Consider the following 17,919-nt stretch of genomic DNA (forward strand, 5'->3'; position numbering starts at 1 on the left):
GGTGGATCACCTGACTTCAGGAGTTCGAGACCAGCTTGGCCAACATGGTGAAACCCAGTCTCTACTAAAAATACAAAAATTAGCTGGGCATGGTGGCAGGTGCCTGTAATCCCAGCTATTCGGGAGGCTGAGGCAGGAGGATTGCTTGAACTCAGGAGGCAGAGGTTGCAATGAGCTGAGATCATGGCATTGCACTCCAGCCTGGGTGACAGGAGTGAAACTCTGTCTCAAAAACAAACAAACAAACAAACAAAACAAAACAAAACAAAAACCCGGGATTCTAATTCTAGGAAATTCTTTTTTTTTTTTTTTTTTCTGAGACAGAGTTTCGATCTGTCACCCAGGCTGGAATGCAGTGCTGCAATATCGGCTCACTGCAACCTCTGCCTCCCGGGTTCAAAGGATACTCCTGCCTCAGCCTCTTGAGTAGCTGGGACTACAGGCACGTGCCACCATGCCTGGCTAATTTTTTGTATTTTTAGTAGAGACGGGGTTTCACCATGTTGGCCAGACTAGTCTCGAACTCCTGGCCTCAAGTGATCTGCTGCCTCCGCCTCCCAAAGTGCTAGGATTACAGGTGTGAGCCACCATGCCTGGCCTTAGGAAAATATTTTTACAGCAGAAAAAGAATGTCCCAAATTTGTATTCTTGATACCAGAATCACCAGGAATATTATTCAAACATCATCTTATCTTCAAAGAATAATGAACCTTGAACCCACCCAAGTTGACTTAGTTGGTCAAGGGTGGAACCTAGACATAAATATATTTTTTAAAGCTATACAAGTTGGTCTAATGTGAATTTACTGCTAAATTCACTATAATTGAAGACAGTGCCCACTATCTACAATTACGTATAATAAAAATGAAGTGGGGAGAAACAAGTTACGCTCATAGGAATGAGAGTAATAATAATAACTAAACAAAGAGAATAAGAAATAGGTCGGGCGCGGTGGCTCACACCTGTAATCCCAGCACTTTGGGAGGCTGAGGTGGGCAGATCACAAGGTCAGGAGTTCGAGACCAGCCTGGGCAACATAGTGAAACCCCATCTGTACTAAAAATACAGAAATTAACAGGGCATGATGGCACACGCCTGTAGTTCCAACTACTCGGGAGGCTGAGGCAGGAGAATTGCTTGAACCCAGGAGGCTGAGGTTGCAGTGAGCCAAGATTGTGCCACTGTACTCCAGGCTGGGCAATAGAGTGAGAATCCATCTAATAAAAAAAAAAAAAAAAGAAATACTCTGTTTTTCCTCTAAAATAAGATTTTTAAAAATATGTTTCTGGCCTGGCGTGGTGGCTCACGCCTGTAATCCCAGCATTTGGGAGGCTGAGGCAGGCAGATCACCTGAGGTCGGGAGTTTATAATATATAAAAAATATTTATATAATATATAATATACATATATAATATATAATATACATATATAATATATAATATACATATATAATATATAATATACATATATAATATACGTATAATATATAATTTACATATATAATATATACTATATACATATACAATATATGCATATATCATATATAATATATAGTATATATTATATGTTCATATATTATATAATACACAGCATATATGTGCATATATTATATATAATATATAGCATATATTATATGTGCATATATTATATATAATATATAGTATATATGATATATTACATAGTATACATAATATATACTATATATTATGTATATATAGTATATATTATGTATAATATACTATAGTATATTATATATGTGCATATATAATATATAATATGTACATATATGATATATATACATATATGTAATATATACATATAAACATATGTGTGTTTCCAAGCTGCAGGTATTTAAGTATAAACAGACAGGAAATCTCTTATAAAGCTTAAATTCTGGCAGGGCATGGTGGCTCATGCTTGTAATCCCAGCACTTTGGGAGGCTGAGGCAGGCAGATTACCTGAGGCCAGGAGTTCGAGACCAGCCTGACCAACATGGAGAAACTCTGTCTCTACTAAAAATACAAAATTAGCCAGGCATGGTGGCACATGCCTGTAATCCCAACTACTCTGGAGGCTGAGGCAGGAGAATTGCTTGAACCCGGGGGGCGGAGGTTGTGGTGAGCCGAGATCACACCATTGCACTCCAGTCTGGGCAACAAGAGTGAAACTCCATCTCTCTATATATAAGTTAAAATATATCTATTATATATAAAACATATATATATATGTGTGTGTGTTTCGAAGCCGCAGGTATATAAGTATGAACAAGACAGGAAATCTCTCATAAAGCTTAAATTCTGGCTGGGCGCCGTGGCTCACACCTGTAATCCCAACACTTTGGGAGGCCGCGGCTGACGGATCTCCTGAGGTCGGGGGTTCGAGACCAGCCTGACCAACATGGTGAAACCCTGCTGTACTAAAAATGCAAAAATTAGCTGGGCATGGTGGCACATGCCTGTAATCCCAGCTACTTGGGAGGCTGAGGCAGGAGGATCGCTTGAACCCAGGAAGCAGAGGTTGCAGTGAGCTAAGATCGTACCACTGCACTCCAGTCTGGGCGACAGAGCAAGACTCCATCTCAAAACAAACAAACAAACAAAAAAGCTTAAAAGTTAAATTCTGGTGTAAAAGACAGGTAGCAAACAAATATATAAAGGAATAAAATCATTTTAGATAGTAGTAAGTGCTATGAATAAAACAGGTTAATGAGATAGTAATGGGGATGTAAATGAAGAGGTAACTTTTGATAGTGTAATCAAAGAAGGCCTTTTTTTGGATATAGCAACATAAAGAATATTATACATTTCATTAACCTGTCTTTATCATTTAAAAATGTATAAAAGCTAGTCACGCGTGGTGGGTGATGCCTGTAATCCCAACACTTTTGGAGGCAGGTGGATCACCTGAGATCAGGAGTTTGAGACCAGCCTGGCCAATATGGCGAAACCCTATCTCTACTAAACATACAAAAATTAGCTGGGCGTGGTGGCAGGCATCTGTATTCCCAGCTACTCAGGAGGTTGACGAAGGAGAATCACTTGAACCTGGGAGGCGGAGCCTAGATCTCATCATTGCATTCCAGCCTGGGTGACAAGAATGAAATTCCATCTCAAAAAAAAAAGTATGAAAGCTATCTTACATGTCTATACATATGTACTGCTGTTCCTTTAACAACTGCATCCATCCTGACAGAAATTTTGTTTTTTGCTATTGAAATTAGTGCTGTGATTAACAGTTTTATACATGGTTTTTTTGTTTTGTTTTGTTTTTGCTTTTGTTTTTTTTGAGATGGAGTTTTGCTTTTGTTGCTCAGGTTGGAGTGCAATGGTGCAATCTCGGCTCACTGCAACCTTCGTCTCCCGGGTTTAAGCTATCCTCCTGCCTCAGCCTCCCGAGTAGCTGGGATTACAGGGGCTGGCCACTACGCCCAGCTAATTTTTGTATTTTTAGTAGAGATGGGGTTTCGCTATGTTAGCCAGGTTGGTCTTGAACTCCTGACCTCAGTTGATCCACCAGCCTCAGCCTTCCAAAGTGCTGGGATTACAGGTGTGAACCACTGCACCCAGCCTATACATCTTTCTTTATATGTAAATATTACTTTAAGATAAATTCCTAAACTGGGCGAGGTGGCTCACACCTGTAATCCCAGCATTTTAGAAGGTCATGGTGGGAGGATGGTTTGAGGCCAGGAGTTGGAGACCAGTCTGGGCAACATAGCAAGACTCTACCTCTACAGGAAAATTTTTTAATTAGTCAGGGGTGGTGGCATGTACCTATAGTACCAACTACTCAGAAGGATCACTTGAGCCCAGGAGTTCAAGGTTGCAGTGAGCTGATTGTGTTACTGCACTCCAGCCTGGGTGACAGAGTAAAATCCTGTCAAAAAAAAAAAAAAAAAAATCCTGGAAGTGGAATTACAATGTCAAAGAAAATACAAATTGAAAATTTTTGGGCCAGGCATGGTGGTTTACACCTGTACCAATCCCAGCACTTTGGGAGGCCAAGGAAGGCAGATCACGAGGTCGAGATTGAGACCATCCTGGCCAACATGGTGAAACCCCATCTCTACTAAAAATACAAAAATTAGCTGGGTGTGGTGGCGCCCACCTGTAGTCCCAGCTACTCGGGAGGCTGAGGCAGAATTGCTTGAATCTGGGAGGCGGTTTCAGTGAGCCAAGATCGTGCCACTGCACTCCAGCCTGGTGACAGAGCGACTCAAAAAAAAAAACATTTTTTTTCCCGTAGATATTATCATATCAAATTACCCCTCAAAAAGGCTGTAAAAACGGGGCCTCTGCAAAAAGTAAACATTTTTTCTAGCAACTGCCTTTATAAGCACTTAAATAAAAATATTTTTTCCTTTTATTCGCTGTGAAAGGTTGATTTTCATTCTTTATTTGACCAATTTGCAACACTTAACAGAATTAATTACCCCTTTTTCCATGAAACACATTCTTCACTTGTCTTCTGTTTTTTTTTTTTTGTTTATTTGTTTGTTTTTGAGACAGAGTCTCACTCTGTTGCTCAGGCTGGAGTGCAGTGGCATGATCTTGGCTCGCTGCAACCTCTGCCCCCTGAGTTCAAGCAATTCTCTTGCCTCAACCTCCCTAGCAGCTGGGATTACAGGTGTGTGCTACCACACCTGACTAATTTTTGTATTTTTATAGAGACGGAGGTTTCGCCATGTTTGTCAGGCTGGTCTCGAGCTCCTGACCTCAAGTGATCCACCCACCTTGGCCTCCCAAAGTGCTGGGATTACAGGTATGAGACACTGTGCCAGACCTCCTCACTTGTCTTCTAAGGTGAGATGCTCTTGGGGTTTTCCTTAGAACACACTGGACTCTCCTTTCCTTTTAAGAGACAGGGTCTTGCTCTGTTGCCTAGGTTGGAGTGCAGTGTGATGATTATAGCTTACTGAAGCTTCCAACTCCTAGGCTCACAGGATCCTCCCACCTCAGCCTTCTGAGTAACTGGGACTATAGGCATATGCCACCACGCCCAGCTAACTTTTTAAATATTTATTTATTTATTTATTTTGAGATGGAGTCTCGCTCTGTCTCCCAGGCTGGAGTGCAGTGGCATGATCTTGGCTCACTGCGACCTCTGCCTCATGGGTTCAAGGGATTCTCCTGCCTCGGCCTCCCGAGTAGCTGGGATTACAGGTGCCAGCCATCATGCCCAGCTAATTTTTGTATTTTTAGTAGAGACGGGGTTTCACTGTGTTGGCCAAGTTGGTCTCAAACTCCTGACCTCAGCTGATCCGCCCACCTCGGCCTCCAAAGTGCTCGGATTACAGGCGAATTTTTTAATTTTTATTTTTGTAGAGACAGGGTCTTGCTATGTTGCCAAGGCTGTTCTACAAACTACTGGATTCAAGTGATCTTCCTGTATTTGGTCTCCCAAAGTGCTGGGATTAGTAAAGGTGTAGCCACAGCTCCCAGCTGGACTCTCGTTTTCAATCTTCGCTCTTGGTTCCTCCTGTCTCCTTGCATTATGAACACTGAAAGGTTCTAGGTGTCAGTCTTTGGTCCTCTCTCTACCTACAATACCTTTGGTTGGATCTCATTCAATCTCATGGATTTAAATATCTTCTCTCCATTTGGATGTCTAAGAGAAATCTAAAAATGTCTAAAGCCGAATTCATAATCTTAACCTCAAAACCTAGTCCTTCTACATTTTACTTTATTTCAACTCAGCGAATGGCAATTCCAGCTTTCCAGTTTCTCAAAGCAAATCCCTGCTTTCTTTCTTTTACATTCCAAGTTCCTCTCTTCATTAAGGTTTCTGCTCAAGTCAGATGCCCAAAGAAATCTCTCTTACCACATTTCTGAAACAAAACTCTCCCACCTCCCAGCATCACTGCTTATCCTCTTAGCTTGCCTATTTTTAAAATATAGCATGTCATAATCTCTAAAATTAGCCTATGTATTTCTTTAACTTGATCGTTGTCTCCTCCACCAGAATATGAGCTGAGAGCAGAAACTTTGCTGGTTCACTAGGGTATCTCTAGCATTTATAGCAGTGCTGTTGGCATAGTGGCCACTCAATAATTATTTGCTCCATGAATGAATGATTTATGCAACTCATACATAGATACTGTCAAAAACCAGGCTGTTGAGATGGCAAAGGCAGTAGATTTAGAGATGAAACATCAGGTTTGGGGCCTATACCAGCTACAGCTATGCAGCTTTGGGTATTATCCTTCAAAGTCTATCCCTCTCTGTAAAATGGGGTTTCTGCCATCTTCCTCAACAAATAAGAAAGCTGGAATAGTCATATCTATTTGATAGTATAAGACAAAAGATTCACTATCTGCAATTTACCAGAAACATTTCCTTCAATTTTCTTCTTAATTTCACTTGTTTAGGTACAACACAATATGAGACAATGTGTTTTAGGGTTATTATTATAATGTCATTATATTTACTAAGTCTGTGCCTTTAACGTATCACTTGTGCAAACTTTAAGAATAGTAACTTTAAGGACACGCACGGTGGCTCGGGCCCATTATCCCAGCATTTTGGGAGGCCGAGGGAGACTAATCCCTTGAGATCGAGACCAATCTGGTCAACATAGTGAAACCCCAACTCTACCAAAAATAGAAAAATTAGCCGGCGTGGTGGCATGCGCCTGTGGTCCAAGCTACTCGGGGGGCTGAGGTGGGAGGATCATTTGAACCCGGGAGGCAGAGGCTACAAAGAGCGGAGATCATGCCACTGCACTCCAGCCTGAGCGACATAGTGAGACTCCGTCTCAAAAACAAGAACAAAAAATATATTAGAAATAATTACCAGAAATAGAAAATCACAAGAGATTATCTAATCCCACATATGGGGCTACCATAAATAACCTCAGAATTTAGAAATAAGAAAAAAATACGAAAAGCCCCCAAATTAATAAAAAATCAGTTTTAGGCCAGGTGCAGTGGCTCACGCCTGTAATCCCAGCACTCTGGGAGACTGAGGCGGGTGGATCACGAGGTCAGGAGTTCAAGACCAGCCTGGCCAAGATGGTGAAACCCCGTCTCTACTAAAAATACAAAAATTAGCCGGGCGTGGTGGCGGGCTAATTAGGTGGCGCCTGTAATCCCAGCTACTCGGGGGGGCTGAGGCAGAGAACTGCTTGAACCCGGGAAGCGGAGGTTGCAGTGAGCCAAATCGTGCCACTGCACTCCAGCCTGGGCGATAGAGTGAGACTCCGTCTCAAAAAAAAAAAAAAAAAAAAAAGTTTCAGATAAGCTCTGCCAGTAGTTGAAACAGGCCACCGTCAGAAACGGCTTGTAAAAGAAACCCGGTATCTGGTCAAGTCCTACGTGACCTGAACCACGCATCTTCAGGACAATACTGGGATGACTGCAACCTGAGCGCGGTTCCTAGAGCAGAGCAAGCATATTCCTTGGACTCAGTAACTCAAGGGGCCAGTCCTCTCCAGCATCCCAGCTGCCGCCGCCCTGTCAGGCTTCCCAGGCAATTGTCCATCTTATTCCTTCTCCAGCGTGGACGCTTAAGGGGAGGGAGCATCCCTCCTCGAGGGTCAACTGGCATCTAGCTTATGATGACCGCGTGACTTCTCCAACCCCAGACTTGCTGCGGGGCGGGGACGTGGGGGTGACAAAATCTAGACTACAATCCTCCCTGAGCCCTGGCAATCCCGGGGTGACTCCAACACCGAAGAGGCCACGCGCGCTCCAGCTCTGACACTCCTTCCAGCTCGGCGGGGCCTGAAACAGCGGGCTAAGCTTCACCTACGGCTGAGCGTCAGATTCAGCTGAGGAGATTCTAAAAGCGCGATGCTGGGCCCAGACCCAGGCCCTCCAGAGCAGAACGCGGAGGGGCCCGACCCCAGTCTGGTGGCGTAGGTGTGTGACAGAGTATGAGGGCGCGCCAAGCTCTCCAGTTCCAAATCTGCTGTCGAGTCCAGCGCCCGCCACGCTCCCGTGCGGGGACCCGCCCAAAACTCCCTGGAAGCCAGGCGATTCAGACTCCGCCACCGCGTCCCCAGAAACTGGGCGGAAACCGGAGACGCGCCTCCCGAACCCGCGAAACTGTCTCCCGCGAGACTGCCCCGCCCCAGCCCCGCCCCGCAACTCTACTCCCTGATTGGCTGGAATTAGGGCCGGGTTCCGGAGTCCTTTCCAGCTCCCTCTTCGGCCGGGTTTCCCGCCGAATACAAAGGCGCACTGTGAACTGGCTCTTTCTTTCCGCCAATCATTTCCGCCAGCCATTCATCACCGATTTTCTTCATCTTCCCCTCCCTCTTCCGTCCCGCAGTCCCCGACCTGTTAGCTCTCCGTTAGTTAAGGGACTCGGGTCCTTCCGAACTGCGCATGCGCCACCGCGTCTGCGGGGGTGAGAAGCGGGCAGGGGCGCAGGCGCAGTAGTGTAATCCCCCTGGCCGGTCCCTAAGCACGTGGGTTGGGTTGTCCTGCTTGGCTGCAGAGGGAGTGGAACCTCGATATTGGTGGTGTCCATCGTGGGCAGCGGACTAATAAAGGCCATGGCGCCAGCAGAAATCCTGAACGGGAAGGAGATCTCCGCGTAAGCACCTGACGTTGTTGAGTGTGGGGCTGTGGACGAGGGCTCTGAGGGTGTGCAGGTCCCCCGGACCCATTTTTTGCGGGAGGGACACTTGTAGCGGAAGAGTTAGGCCCATAACATCTGAAGACGTGCAGCCAAAGAAAGAGAACCCGGGCACAACCTGCGTTTGCAAGTGGACTGCCTAGTGGCTGTAGCCGCTGGCTTCTGTGCTTCGGGGAAAAGTCCTGTGCCGACTATGCTCCCAAACGCGCAGCTGCTGGTGACTTTCTACTGGGAGAGTGGGTAGTTGCGGCTTCCTGGAGCCCCCCTAGTCAGAACTCAGAAATCCAATCTACTTAATTCCCGTTAATTTGGAGGTGAGTAGATGGAGACTAGTGAGGTGATAAGGCTTGACAAGACTACAAGGCTGATAATGACAGAGGGTCCTTCCAGCTCATAGCTTTTCCCACTATACCAGTCTTATCGTACGCTAAGTGAAATCTAATACATTTTTCCTTTCTCTTCAATCTCGTGCTTCTCTCTAACAGCCATCTCTCTGCCCTAGAGTTACTTGAAACTTAATTTGGCTCCTGAGTCCTGAGAATATTCTGCATTCCACTTGACCTCTGCCTGTTCTACCCTTGCGGGACATCTGAATGCTTAATTAGTGGGTATCCTTGCCAGCTTTACTCCCAGGAAGTAACACTGGCTGCTTTTTGTCTGGGAGGTGACTGGTGAGGAAAAATGAGAGTAGAAGGAAGAGGGAAAAATATATTCCCTCTAGTAGATGAAGGAGGGAAAGATATATTGTGTGACCTTACTGAGTTTGCTCTTGGGACCTTTCACATCACCAGTTATGTAAGTAACTGTTGCCAGTCACAGCAGTTACTAAATTGTAATTGTCTTCTAACTCCTAACTTTGTAATAGGTTTTTGAGTGAATTACAAAGTCATCGGTGGTGAAAAGTCCGGGCCCAGTGGCTCACGCCTGTAATCCCAGCACTTTGGGAGGCTGAGGTGGGTGGATCACCTGAGGTCTGGAGTTCAAGACCAGCCTATCCAACATGATGAAACCCCATCTCTACTAAAAATACAAAAAATTAGCCGAGTATGGTGGCAAGCACCTGTAATCCCAGCTACTTGGGAGGCTGAGGCAGGAGAATCGCTTGAACCTGGGGGGCAGAGGTTGCAGTGAGCTGAGATGCGCCATTGCACTCCAGCCTGGGCAACAAGAGCGAAACTCCATCTAAAAAAAAAAAAAAAGAAATCACAGTACTTAGTGCTTAGTGCTTTTCAACATGCAGCTTGCTAAACTGTATTTCTGCTTTACTTTCCGTTTTTGTTTGCTTGTATTCAAACTTACTTCCTTTTCCAGTGGCTTTTTGTTTTAATATAAAAATCTTCCTTTTAGAAAGACTGATTTCTAAAGAGATAATTTAGTGCATCATAATAGTGCAGATAATTTAGTACAATAATAATGCATCTGGGCCGGTACTGAGAATAGGTGCTCACTGAATATACTTTCGTTAATTGGAGAGCAAATTAAATGTTTATCAACTCCATAAGGGCAAATACATGTATTGTCTTATTGTTGTCTATATCCTAAACACCTGGAAACCCTCTTTCATGCCTTACTACTTGTGTGGTTTTAAGCAAATTAATTAACCTCTGTGTGCCAAAGTTTCCTCAAATGTTAAGTAAAAGTAATGTCTAGGTCATTGGGATGTTAGTAGAATTAAATTGTTTCCTAACAGATGATCATTTAGAATTCTTCCTGGCACATAATAAGTATTCTATATATGTTGTATTAATAATCAGTAATTAGTTAATAGTAATTAGTAATAAGATATGAATGATTCTTTATCTTTTTTTTTTTTTTTACATAGTAGCTGCTGCCTTGAGATCTATTTTTTTTTTTTTTTTGAGATGAAGTCTTGCTGTGTCCAATCTTGGCTCACTGCAACCTCTGCCTCCTGCATTCAAGCAGTTCTCTCACATCAGCCTCCTGAGTAGCTGGGATTACAGGTGCCCACCATCACGTCTAGCTAATTTTTTTTTTGAGATGGAGTTTCGCTCTTGTCGCCCAGACTGGAGTACAATGGCGTGATCTCGGCTCACTGCAACCTCTGCCTCCTGGGTTCAAGCGATTCTCCTGCCTCAGCCTCCCAAGTAGCTGGGATTACAGGTGTCCGCCACCATGTCCAGCTGGTTTGTTTGTTTGTTTGAGACAGAGTTTCACTCTTGTTGCCCAGGCTGGAGTGCAATGGCACGATCTTGGCTCACTGCAACCTCCACCTCCCAGGTTCAAGCGATTCTCCTGCCTCAGCCTCCCGAGTAGCTGAGATTACAGGCATGTGCCACCCCGCCCGGCTAATTTTTGTATTTTTAGTAGAGACGGGCTTTCACCATGTTGGTCAGGCTGGTCTGTAACTCCTGACCCCATGTGATCCACCCACCTCGGCCTCCCAAAGTGCTGGGATTACAGGCATGAGCCACCACACTGGTCCTAGAATTTCTTAAAAATCCAGCCCACTTCCCACATTCCATCCTGCGGATTAGGAAATCATTTGAGGCCAGAAAAGTGGTGTGATTTGCCCAAGGGTGAATGGCAATGGCTCAACTAAAACTAAGGTCTTCACCCAGTATATGATGTTTTTCATTCTAACCAGCACTTACTACTTGCTAAAAGGAATTTCATAAGCTTTTCTTTTTCTTTTCTTTCTTTCTTTTTTTTTTTTTTCAGACAGGGTCTCGCTCTGTTGCTCAGGCTGGAGTGCAATGGCATGATGTCTCACTGTAACCTCTGCCTCCTGGGTTCAAACGATTATCCTGCCTTAGCCTCCCAGGTAGCTGGGACTATGGGCATGCACTACCATGCCCGGCTAATTTTTGAATTTTTAGTAGAGATGGGGTTTCACCATGTTGGTCAGGCTGGTCTTGAACTCCTGACCTCAAGTGATCTGTCCACCTCCACCTCCTAAAGTGCTAGGATTACAGGCGTGAGCCACTGCTCCCCCACCGTCGCTTTGCTTTTTCTTTACAGTCTCATTACCATGTTTGCCACCCTGCTGAGAATGCTATCCCTGACTTTCGTCCTCTTCTATTATTATTCTCCTTTTATACCTTCCTGGGAGCTCGGACATTGACAAAGTTCAGCATTCCAGATTCCTTCTCTACCTACTCTACTCTGTGGGAAACTGGGTACTTACATGATGGATTTAGTTGCCAAATCATCTTTCTCTGGAAGTAACAGCCCCATTTCTTCCTTACGGGGAATTCTAAGGTTGCAGCCTGAATTTGACAACTGGGGGAAGGTCTGAGAGTTAGAGACAAGTATCTGTTCTTTGTGGGTATTTATTTACTTACTCAACAAGTAGCTGTGTGTGTCCCCTAAGCCAGGCAATCTTCAAAGCTCTGAGAGTCTAACAGTGAACAAAACAGCCCAAATCCCTACCCTCATGAAATTTGCATACTGATGGGTAGAGACAGACATTTAAATAGGTGAAACATATTGTGAGCTGGTGGGAAGCACAAAGAGAACACCAGAGCAGAAAAGAGGGACAGGAGTTTCTGTGGCATGGTGGCTGCAATTTTAAATATGGGAGTCATAGTCTTTGTAAAAGTGACTTACGGGCAAAGACTTGAAGGAGGTAGAGCCTTAAGCCTGCCAATGTTGTGGGGGAAATAGCACCTGACCAAAAGCACAGCCTGTGCCATAGACCTTTGTCCTCACCAGTTAGTAAATTACTGCTTTGGGGGTCAATGGCAATGGCCCTCTGAGAAGCTGACTGAGTGGAGGCTCCTGAGTAGAGGAACCTGACCCTGCCCTGGGCAGAACGGTGGTGTCTTTTAAAAGATTATGCAAAGTGGGAGAAGGATGTGCATTAGTGTTGGAAGACCCACTTGGCTTTGTAGGCAAGAAAGCATAGTTGTTCTATAAGTGCGCCTTTCAAAGGGGGGCTCACTACTTTTATATGATTTGTTTGGTTTTCCCTTCCCTTAGTTTGCTATAATTAAGCCTGCTCTGTCCATTGGTGGTATTTTTCTTGATTAAATCTCCTTTCTAAAGAGTCTGGTTGTGAAGAGGCAGATGGTTTGAGTAGGTGCTGCGAGTGTTTGCTGGCCAAGTGCAGGGCAAGTTGGGTATGTTTGTAAGCTCGCTGTGGATGGTAGCTCCAGAGCCTAAGCACAGTGCTGCCTCCTTCTCTGTGCATCATTGGGTCATGCAGTTTACCTCTGTGCCTTAGCTTCTGTATATTGGGGTAGTAATGTCACCTAACTCATAAGATTGTTAGAATTAAATGAATTTAATACCTATAAAGCATTTAGAGAAGTCGTTGGTACATGGTAAGTTTTAATAAATAGGTACTTAGAAAGTACTAATTGAATAAAAAAGTGATGTTTGTGTTTATCCAGCCTGTACCTTTGGGAGCTGGCTTATAATCTTGAGACTTAAAATTAGAATTTATCCTAGTGATCAAAGATAAAAGTTTGGAACCTTGGCTGTACATTTAGCTACAGGGACATTTAGCTACAGGGCTAGAAGAACTGTTTTTGTGAAAATAATTTGCTTACCATAGTGAAGGGCAGGTCTTCTTGGTTACTAAGTTAACATGGATAAGACTTTTACTTTGTCCTGTAGATTAAATACATGTAGACCCTTTTGTGCTTAAAAAGATTTGTCTGGGCAGGGCGTGGTGGCTCATGCCTGTAATCCTAGGACTTTGGGAGGCCGAGGCAGGAAGATCACCTGAGGTCAGGAGTTGGAGACCAGCCAGACTAACATGGTGAAACCCCGTCTCTACTAAAAATACAAAATTAGCTGGGCGTGGTGGTGCATACCTGTAATCCCAGCTACTCCAGAGGCTGAGGCAGGAGAATGGCTTGCAACTGGGAGGGGGAGGTTGCAGTGAGCCGAGATGGCGCCATTGCACTTCCGCCTGGGCAACAAGAACGAAACTCCACCTCAAAAAAAAAAAAAAAAAAAAAAAAAATTTACCTGTAATGAACTCCAAAGTGCAGGTTGCTCAAAAGTTACATGGAACCTTGACTGTCATAGCTGGATTGATTCTGGAAGCCTGTGCAGGAGACATCGGAGTTCCAGAGAGGCTGAGACCTTCAGCCAGGACCCCAGCCAGGCTGTTGGGCAGGTTGCAGCGATAGTGCAGCAGAGCCCAGAGCTGGCAGCCAACTACTATGGTCATGGCACCTGATTGGGGATGTGGTTTGCAAATAAGTGTCTGTCCCTGTCCATCAGGGGGGTTGGGATCAGGCAGTTTGGGATTTGGGTAGTGGGGTTTTGAGCAGGGGTCTATGGTTCCCTGTTACATCCCCTATTTGCATGAAGAATCTTCTAGAAGGAAAGCTGGCCTAGTACAGAGGAGGGTCCTTGGAGTAGAGGCAAATGGCTCCCTTCTCCTCTAATTGACTCAGTAGAGGTTGGTAGAATAGAGGTTAAGGGGCAGGGACGCTTGTGTGGCCTTGGAAAAGTTAGCTTCACTTTCCTCTCTGTGCAATAGGGATGATGAGAACTGTCTACTTCCTGAGGTTGCCCCAAGGATTAAAAGAATGTAAGACTCTCAAAACAAGCTTCTTTGACATCCCATCCACAGTGCAGAAGGCCCCCATTACCCCTGCACTGTGTGGTTGGTTCTCCTTTGCGCCCCTTAATTGACCAAAAAGCAGCTTCTGGCACCCTGTAAATCCTTGACCTTGAAGAAGTGGGTGGCTAAAGGTGCCACAGTCAAGATTCCTCAGCCACTCGGCTACTACCCTTCCCCTCAATTTTGCAGTTTATGACACTTTAGCCAGAAGCTGAGTGACTTGCCCAGGTGTTCCAAGGTAGGTGGCAGAGGCTTGATGGTGCATTTCTTTCCCTACCATGGGCTTGTCATTGGCTTGCTAGAAGGAATTGCAAACTTCTACTGTCCAGCAGGAGACACCCTGGGTTTGGTTCTCCCTGAGGCCTTTCCATTGTGAGGAAATCATTCCACCCATCAGTCTGGTTGGGAAGCACCCAAACAGATTCTCTTCAAAAAGTCATTTTTGAGGTTATAGTCCAATTTTGACCGGTTAGAGACAGGTCAGACCTACTTACTTTGCTGGCTAGGCTTTTTTTTTTTTTTTTTGCCCCTCACCACAAGCCTGGACGGGAGACGTACTGCTTGGTATCTGGTGCTTGAGAGGTCCCAGGAGATAAGGGAGCATTGCTCTGAAAGGTTTTGCCAGAGCCTGTCAGGAACTTAATCTTGACTGCAATGAATGACTTAACATTATAAGTGATCTTTGGGTTTAGGTGCCCAAATACCAGTCCCTCCTTAGTAGTAAGCAGCCTTTTAGACCTGACCTTTTCTACCTAAGGTTTTCTTTAGTCTTTTTGAAAAGCAGGAAGTCCAGGTCCTTGTGAGGCTTTTCTCATTACGAGCTCTTGGCAGGTTCTTCCCTCCAAGTGGAGAACCCTTACCTTCCCCATTCTTTCTGCATTCCCCTCTGATGATCCAGAGGTCTGCAAGGGACCTAGAGCTGTTCATTGGAGCCCTAGTCAGCTCTAGTGGCCAGATCTATGGTTAGGTAATCCTCCAATAGTGAGACTAGTTCTCAATGTTAGAATTAGGGGTCTGCCTGTTCTCACCAGCAGACCTACTGGCATCACCTCTCCTTTGTTGACATATAGTTAAGCACTGCTTCTTACAGATCCTCATACTCAGAGCCAACCCTGTCTTGTCTCATAACTCTTGCTACTGGCAGAAGGCGATAAAACCGTGGCCTAGAGGCCAAATGTTTTTTGTTTGGCTTACAGAATTAGATTACTTCTCAACACATTTATTACTTTACAACATTAGATTACTTCTTAACACACTTATGCCTGTAGTTACACATAAAAATCTGGATGCTTGACTTTTTGAAAGGTGTGAAAAGTTTAGCAATACCGTACTGTCTATCTTCCTGCCACCAATTTGTTGGATCTGAGTAGATGCTGCCTACCCCCTCATCCTTGAGTGGGTGGGGGTGGGGGAGGTGGGACCTCATTATTCAGGAATCCTACCACACTTGGTTGCCTGTACCAGGACTCCGAAGGTGCTTTTCTCTTTGAGACCTTTTTCTGAATGAACTTACGGTCCACTTTTAAAATCCTAAATTTTATAAAGCCTTAACCAATCCAACCTAGTCCGTTTATTGCATTAGATCAGAGGTTGTCAAATGGGGCAGTTTTTTCCTCCCTCTACCTCAGGGCATTGGGCATGCCTGGAGTCTTTTGGGTTGTCATATGGGGAAGGGGTGTGCTATTGGCATCTAGCAGTAGAGGCCAGGACTAGTGCCGAGCATCCTGCAGTGCACAGGATAGTCCCCATAACAAAGGATGATCTGGTCCAAATGTCAGTGGTGCTGAGATTGAAAAACCCTGATCCAGAAGCTTAAAGTGAGTTATTGTGTCATTGTGTGTTTGGATTAATGATGGACTTTACCCTCACTAAGAATTATAGGATTCATTAAAATTTTACACTATTCTGACTTATTTTCATGGCATAAATATCAAGCAGTTTACCTTTGCTTTCTTAGGGCTTTGAGTTAGAGAGAATTGGATGGAAGAACTTTACATTATAAACTTTCAATGAAGCATAAAATAGCTTCCTCACATTAAGCTTTCAAATATGTATTTGAGGTAATTGTCAAATTTGGTAAATGTCTGGGTTAAATTATAATTTTTTTTTGGTAAATATTCTTATGTAATAATAGTACTATTGTCAATTGACTGTCTTGTATACTGATATAGCTTTTGCTATATTAGTGATAGGTGAAAATCAGTTTTCTTTCAACGAGAAGGTAATTTAGTGTTTTAATTTGACTTAAATGACTAGCAATTTGAAATATATGTATTTCTTGGAACACTAGGTGGCCTTACAATCACAATTATTTTTATAAGGAACTACATATTAAGTTTTTAAAAATTTTTTGAAGGTTTTTGTTTTTTTTTTTTTGAGACAGAGTTTCGCTCTTGTTGCCTAGGCTGGAGTGCAATGGCGCGATCTCGGCTCACCGCAACCTCTGCCTCCCGGGTTCAAGTGATTCTCGTGCCTCAGCCTCCAGAGTAGCTGGGATTACAGGCATGCGCCACCGCTCCCAGTTAATTTTTTTTTTTTTTTTTTTTTTTTTTTGTATTTTTAGTAGAGACGGGGTTTCACCACTCAGGCTGTGTCAAACTCCCGATCTCAGGTGATCCACCCACCTAAGCCTCCCAAAGTGCTGGGATTATAGGCGTGAGCCACCGTGCCCTGCCGAAGTATTTTTTAGTAATATAAAACTTGTTAATGAACAAATGAAATAAATCAACAAATGAACAAAATGAGAATAAAACATATTAAATAAAACATTTGCGTTCTGCATTTTAAAAATCTTATAATAGCTGGGCGCCGTGGCTCACTCCTGTAATCCCAGCACTTTGGGAGGCCGAGGCGGGCGGATCACGAGGTCAGGAGATCGAGACCATCTTGGCTAACATGGTGAAACCCCGTCTCTACTAAAAAATACAAAAAACTAGCCGGGCGTGGTGGCGGGCGCCTGTAGTCCCAGCTACTGAGGAGGCTGAGGCAGGAGAATGGCGTGAACCCGGGAGGCGGAGCTTGCAGTGAGCCGAGATCGCGCCACTGCACTCCAGCCTGGGAGATGGAGCGAGACTGCGTCTCAAAAACAAAAAAAAAATCTTATGACAGTAATCTATTGGGGCAGGGGGATAAATTGTGTCCTTGTTTAGAAGAAGACCTTTTTTTTTTTTTTTTAGAAGAAGCCCTGTTGTTTTTGTTGTTGTTTGTTTGTTTGTTTGTTTTGAGACGGAGTCTCAGTGGGTCGCCCAGGCTGGACTGCAGTGGCGCAATCTCTGCTCACCGCAACCTCCGCCTCCCGGGTTGAAGCGATTCTCCTGCTTCAGCCTCCTGAGTAGCTGAGATTACAGGCATGTGCCACCTCGCCCTGCTAATTTTTGTATTTTTAGTAGAGACGGGCTTTCACCATGTTGGTCAGGCTGGTCTGTAACTCCTGACCTCGTGATCTGCCCGCCTTGGCCTCCCAAAGTGCTGGGATTGCAGGCGTGAGCCATCATGCCCGGCCCGATGCCCTGTATTTTGAAGGTGAATGTTCTTGCTTCTTCTCTGATCAGTTACTAAAAGTGTTTTCCCTGTGTCTTTTGAGAATTATTTGAGAACTACTCTAAGCTTATGGCACATTTCAGCATTTTTGTTGTCTAAAGGCAGCTTTATTTTAATCATGCAAATTTCATACTGCCTCCTTTGCCTACCATATAGCTTCTGTTGAAATGTCCATGTTGTATTTTATTTTTATTTACTCATTTTTCTATATCCATAATAAGAGTTAAAGGTTATATTTTAGCAATGTGTTTTTTTCTCTG

General features: G+C 44.2%; 1 protein-coding gene across 2 annotated transcripts in view; it reads left to right on the forward strand.

The window, feature by feature from the left end:
- Positions 1-8,098: 8,098 nt before the first annotated feature.
- The window catches only part of MTHFD1 (methylenetetrahydrofolate dehydrogenase, cyclohydrolase and formyltetrahydrofolate synthetase 1), a 72,666-nt gene continuing 62,845 nt past the window's right edge, over positions 8,099-17,919 (forward strand). Inside the window, exon 1 of one of the 2 annotated variants that reach the window (XM_030812050.1) lies at positions 8,099-8,538. In XM_030812050.1, the coding sequence (XP_030667910.1) occupies positions 8,498-8,538 (41 nt within the window). In that variant the 5' untranslated portion in view covers positions 8,099-8,497. The remainder of the gene's footprint in view (positions 8,539-17,919) is intronic. The other variant, XM_030812054.1, reaches the window with a different exon arrangement.

This window comes from Nomascus leucogenys, chromosome 1a (genome assembly GCF_006542625.1).
Source record: "Nomascus leucogenys isolate Asia chromosome 1a, Asia_NLE_v1, whole genome shotgun sequence".
Classification (NCBI taxonomy): domain Eukaryota; kingdom Metazoa; phylum Chordata; class Mammalia; order Primates; family Hylobatidae; genus Nomascus; species Nomascus leucogenys.